We start from the raw sequence: 6,363 nt of genomic DNA on the forward strand, positions 1-6,363 counted from the left end.
GTCTAAAATATAATAAAAAAAACAACAAACAGACACATTGTGACGTCTAGAGGAGAACAACTTTTTTATGAAGAAGCTAAATAAAAATAAATGTGTGTCTACCTTAGTGGGACTTCTGACACTGAGAGGAGGCCAGGGTCTCATAGGTGGGCAGTTTGAGGTGGTTCAGGTGTAAGCAGGTCTCCAGATGATCTTCAGTCTTTGTGGATCTGTTCTTGGACTTGATTTTCATGTGAGAGAAAGCTGACTCCAGAACTCTCCATCCATGTGACTTGTTGCTCTGGATTTGATCCCAATGTCATTTTGCAGAGTCAAAACCTGATTTTCAACACCGGAGCAGTCTCTGTGTACTGAACAATTAACACTGAACACCGGAGCAATCTCTCACAATCTCACTTTTATTTTTAAAATCACGGAAAAGCACGTCTGCAGCATCAAACTCTTCTTTCATAACTTCTTCATCGCTAAAAGACGTTTTCCGCAGTGTTTTTTTGTGTGTTGAGGCAGGTACGGGGCTGCATTAGCAGCCTTACCTTAGCTTAGGAGGGGAAATCCATCTCATAGCGTTTGTGCATTGTTTTGAAAGAAATGCAGTTCCACGTTATCCTTTTTGGACAAGCCAAGGCAGCGCTCGAATTACATATGAGTCCTCTTCCCACTCCAGGTGAAAATAATAAGTTTTTATTTACTTGTTAGCTCTCTTTCCTTCATTTTGTTTCCACCTCCACCGCTTCTGCTGGAGAGCTCAGTGAGCGGACATGAGTCCCGGGCCGGAGCGCAACTGTTGCTCTCAGCTGTTAGAGCAGCGTTGTGCTCCATGAGCGACCGGGAACCAGCCGACGAGCTACTGGTCGATTGCGATCGACTGGTTGGGCACCCCTGGTCTAGACTTTCACAAGAGTCTCTAGAGAGTGTCTAGACAATCGTGAGAGAGTCCTTCATGAGAGTGTCTCTAGAATGTCTTTAGACATTTCTCAACTTCCTAACTTAAGTCTTGTTTAGAATGTCATCAGGTTTAGCAGAAGCCTGTCAATCACTTATTCATTTCAGTCAGGTGTTTAGATGCAGGGAAACATTTAAAACATACAGGACAGGACAGTGGACCACCAGGACCAGGGTTGAGGACCTCTGTAGATCATGAGAATTATTTTTTAGCCCACATCATACACTTTGGCAGCCACCTCTATGTTTGTGATTTAATCTACTAGAATACCATTATAAAATAAAGATAGGCAGATCTGGACTATTATAAAAATATTTTTTATTCAATTTGTTATTGACCTGAACATGTTTTTTGTCAGAGGCGAGCTCCTAATCAAGTTTCAGAATACAGCTTTTGCACTTCAGACACTGGTTTGCGAAGACCACATCAATTCTGTGACTTTTATGAGAGAAAATTAGTTGCACAAATTGAACATGTTTAAAATTTAAGCAACAAGAGTGCAAGCCTCTGTAACTCAAGCAAGGAAGCAGAGAACCACCGACAGCGGTCCAAGATCATCTGGAAACTTCCCTGTGAACATCATTATACAACTAGTCACAGCCCAGTGAGATACCACCTTAACCCAACACTGCAGGCCAGATTATCAGGTGTACTCAGTGACTTCATGCCTTTGCTAGTCTTGGATTTTTTGATCTAAACTCTTCTACACCCATGGTAACGTTTCAGCCTGAAGAGAAGTCAGGGGAGATGTTTCAGGCTGCTTTATGTGTGAATATATGTTTCTTTTGTCTCATATCTCCTCCACTTCCTGTTTCAGATGATTTTCAGAGCTGTCATTCTCAGTCTCTTCACTCTCATTGGTTTGCTTTTCTCTGAAGTTGCCTCACGTTGGTTGTTTGGCTGAAACATGGCAGCTGCCCTGTGTTGTTGTTGTTGTAACCAACTGTTTTCTAACGGCACAAATGGTTGTCATACAAACATAGAACTACCCCACTCCTCTTACAACATACCTTCTCCCCTTCCACTGCATTTATTTCTTTATTCCTTTTACGTCATCCCACAAAAACAGTAAGTGCCTCATGCAAGCTCCACCCCTTTTACCTATTAGTAGCATTTTGCATGTTGGGCTTTGTGTTAACATCTGGTAGCAGCAAAACCTTCCTCCAGTGACATCCTTTTCTTTTACAGTACTGTTTTGTTTGCCTTATTTTCCTCTAAGGAGTCAGACTTTCTTGTAATCTTTTGAAGTGGTTTAGATCAACATTTTTGGTCTTTGTTCTGTTTTCTTCAGACATTGGCTGTTTTGCTTTTACTCATCTGTCAGCTAAAAGAATGTCGTATCTTAGCATAGTGCGTCTTTTAACCCATTTTTCCATACAGGGTTGCTGGGAGCTGGTGTCTGTCTCCAGCAGTAGTCGTGTCTTAAAGACAAATGAGACAAACAACCACTCACTCAAAACTAGGGACGATTTAGAGTTACCAATTAACTTCATGTGTTTGGTCTGTGGGAGGAAACCAGAGTACCTGGAGAAGACCCATGTGTGCACGAGGAGATCGTATCTTTGAAAAAAACGTGAAAAATAAAAAAGTGGAACATCTTAAAACAAAACTTATCAGACTCAGATGAACAATATCCAAAAGTCATATCTTTTAGAAACAAACAAAACCCAATCCATCCAAGACCTGTCTGTCTGTCGGATTTGATTTAGGTTTAGATAAACAGGTGGAAACCAGTGATCCCTCTGTAGGTGCTGTGTTCAGTTGTCTGGCATATGTTGACACAGCACAGCTTTATCTCCTGAGTTTAGGAGCTTTATCTGCCGAATGAGTCTTAGATCAGTGTCACATGTTTTAGTTGAAAGGATACAAGCCGAGTTGTAAAGTAACTAAGTACAAATACTTTGTTACTGTACTTAAGTAGAAATTTTGGTTATCTGTACTTTACTTGAGTAATTATTTTTCAGCGTACTTTTTACTTTTACTCATTACATTTTTACACAATTATCTGTACTTTCTACTCACTACATTTTTTAAAAAGGTATGAAGTAGAAAGTCGTTACTCCTATTTTAATACGAATTGTTATTACTTACAAATACTATCCTGATAAATTGTATCTCCTGGATAGAGTGAATTTAATTGTGTTTGGATGAGAAGTATAAATATATACCATTCTGACACACTATTAGCTTGTACACAACCCATCACAGCTGCACGCTGTTAGAAAATATATTTTTTGAGAAGTCACCTCCCAATAAATGTCATTTTGTAAAATCTAACTGCTCACTTTTACTCAGTACTTTTACTTTTAATACTTCAGTAGATTTTGTGTCAGAAATTTACTTTTGATACTTAAGTACAAAAAAATCAGATACTTTAAGACTTTTACTCAAGTAATATTTTTAGAGAAGACTTTAACTTTTACCAAAGTATTTTTATGATAAGATACTTGTACTTTTACTAAAGAATCACTTTGAGATACTTTATATAACACTGGATACAAGTGACCTAAACAAGACCAACGACTGGATTGAATAGTAGTAAAAAGCAGCAGCCAGTGTTCAAAGAAAAACTTCCACAAAAATGGTGATTTCTTGTTATCGGATCACTTTACAAGGTTACAAGAAGTGTTGTCCGTTTTGAAGCAAAATTTAAGAAAAATATTGTATAAAGCTTTTAGACCGTACTGTACATGTGAGTTTCAGCTTGTCATACTTTTTAGAGTTACATAAAATCTTCTGTTTTTATTGCATTAGTGGGGAAATCCACTCTTGGTACTGATGAACCAGAACCTATAGGCTGCCCACACAAAAACCTTGTTTTAATCATTTAACTTCCAACATTTACTGTAAATTTGATTCTGGTGATTAATTCTGTGATTAAATTTTTATTATTTGTTGCCTTCTTGCCTTTTCTAATCTTTCCCATATATTTAATACATAAATTTACTCTTGATCCCCAACAAAAGAAGAATCTAATATTTGCCTTAAAGGTAAATTTACTGCAGCACACTTGAAATCCATCTTTAGCCAAGAAATTTATGTATTACAGGGGTCCTATTCAGTTCTAAAATGTGTGGAAATTATTCTCTAGTATGGAAAAGAAAAACAATACTGGAAAACCATTATCATAAGAATAATTAATTTGTAAAACACTTTTCATTAGCAAAATTCTCAAAGTGCTACAAAACAAGAAAACACACGGGACATAATAAAACTAGTAAAATCAATAAATAAAAGAACAATAAAATCACACAAAGTAAAACAACAGTCAGAGCTTGGAAAAGACTTGATTTTGTTAACATCTAAAACCAATGATGCCTTCAAACAGAGCCAGAATAGGTTAGTTTAAAAAGAAAAGCGTTTTTAAGGTCTGTCAGTGGAGACAGCTGTGGAGACATCAGTCAGGTTCTATTACGTTTTGTGTTTTTTTAAAAAAAAGCTAAATTTCTAAAACTTTCTCAAATCAACACTTTTAACCATTTATTTGACAAGTATGTAAACAGACCATGTATGACCATAAAGTTTCTTCTTGCGAGAGAGAAAAATGTGAAATCCTAAAGAATATACTTTGTCTTGACCAAAATAAAACTTCCTGTTTGATCATTTTTCTCAGACAGAGTAGTTTAAAACAGCAGTAATTCTGGAGGAAACCATCTGCCTCAGCAGTAGGTGGGTGTTAATCCTCACAAAATGGATTGTAGAGCCAATAATATGTGTTTTGTTCTTCAGGTAGTTCCATTCCACATCCAATAATTAACATATAAAACACAATAACAGTAGTTTATTGTATTTGCACAGTAAATTTATAGATCTGACACAAGAATGACTCAAGTTCAGCTGTTGGAGTTTTTCTAAAGAAAAAACAAACTAAAAAACTAAATTATGAGCTACAGTGAGCTGGTTGTCGGAGTTGCTGCTGCTTCATTTTCCTCTTTGTTAATAATTTACGTGTGCACAGGCATGACCAATTAGTAAAGTAAAGTTTTATTTATATAGCACCTTTCAGAGAAATAGATTCACAAGGTGCTGTACAATCAGAGGGAAATCTAAAAGATACACAATCAGACCTGGATATACAAAAATTTGGAACAAAAAAGTATAAAAGCTGTACAACCATCAAAGTATCAAGACTGTGCAATCCAAAAAAAAAAACAAGTAAATAATATCTAGACAAAAAGAGAGGGAGGGCAGAGTAAAACATTAACATATTCAGATGAAGGGTTTTTAAATCAGAAATAAATTTGGAGGCAGGTCCCAGTACTCCTACAGTTAATAAAGTGGTCAATATTAGGGGGGCACTGATTCCAGTTTTCTTGCTGATCTCAGATCTTTAAAAACCTGACCTGCAGATACTGATTTTTTTTAAATAGCCAACATTGTCAGATGTTATAAAGTCACAATAAAACTTCAATGTTCAATTATTATTTTACTGAAATACTTTGAAAAACACCCTTGAAACAATGCAAACTTGTTTGAACAGGATATTAGAGCAAAAAAAGGATAGTGGCTGATTTTCAGACCTTTGTGGAGCTAGAAAAGCCGATCTTCTCCGCAGATCTTATCTAACGATCGGCCGATCTCCCAAAAGTAAGGAAATCTGTGCTGATTTCCTTACTTTCACCGGCCAATTGTTCCAAAGAGACTTAGCCTTTCCATGGTTTCCAGCAGAGGCCTTCATAGCACCCAGTAAGGCAGTGGAAGGGGCGGAGCTTTCCTCCATCACCTGGCTAATGTACATGTGCTGCTGCTGATGCTCTTGTGTGTTGTCAGTGATAACCCATAGCAACCAGCCCTCTGATCCCACCTCACCCTCATTGCTGTTCCTTCCTGTATCCCATGATGCTTTGCAGGAGCTGCGGGAGATCCACAGCCGGCAGCAGAGACAGAAACAGAAGCAGCTGGATGGAGACACACACACACTGTCTCACATTCAAACGCTGAGAGACAGAAAGTCTGCTGAGCTTCAGGAGAGCGGGTAAGGACCAAACAGACAGGAGTCCTGGACCGGACCGGTCTGTCCATGTCCTGCAGGAAACACCGTGTGCTCGTCAGCAACGAGCTTTAACTGAGTGTGTCTGTTGACCCGCAGACTGGCCTCAAATGAACCAGGACCCTCCATGACTAAAGCCCCCAGCCCCGCCTCTGTCTCTGCCTCACACGCCTGGCTGAACAGAGTGACACAGGAAGAGGAGGAGAGGAAGAGGAGAGGGATGGAGGAGGAGGAGGAGGAGGGCAGAAAGGGAGCCAGGCCTGTAGAAGAGGAGGAGAAGAGCAGAGGGAAGAAGGACATGCAGGACAAACTGAACAAGTTGTTCAGTCAGCCGGCTGACCCCTGGGCTTCAACAGGTGGGTTACAGTGTGTGTGTGTGTGTGTGTGTGTGTGTGTGTGTGTGTGTGTGTGTGTGTGTGTGTGTGTGTGT

General features: G+C 38.8%; 1 protein-coding gene across 1 annotated transcript in view; it reads left to right on the top strand.

Moving 5' to 3' along the window:
- The window catches only part of itsn1 (intersectin 1 (SH3 domain protein)), a gene marked incomplete in the record, with an annotated part of 125,364 nt that overhangs the window by 44,542 nt on the left and 74,459 nt on the right, over positions 1-6,363 (top strand). Inside the window, 2 exon segments of the mRNA XM_014022733.1 lie at positions 5,794-5,918; positions 6,033-6,289. Coding sequence (XP_013878187.1) covers positions 5,794-5,918; positions 6,033-6,289 — 382 coding nt within the window.

This window comes from Austrofundulus limnaeus, unplaced genomic scaffold (genome assembly GCF_001266775.1).
Source record: "Austrofundulus limnaeus strain Quisiro unplaced genomic scaffold, Austrofundulus_limnaeus-1.0 Scaffold340, whole genome shotgun sequence".
NCBI lineage: Eukaryota > Metazoa > Chordata > Actinopteri > Cyprinodontiformes > Rivulidae > Austrofundulus > Austrofundulus limnaeus.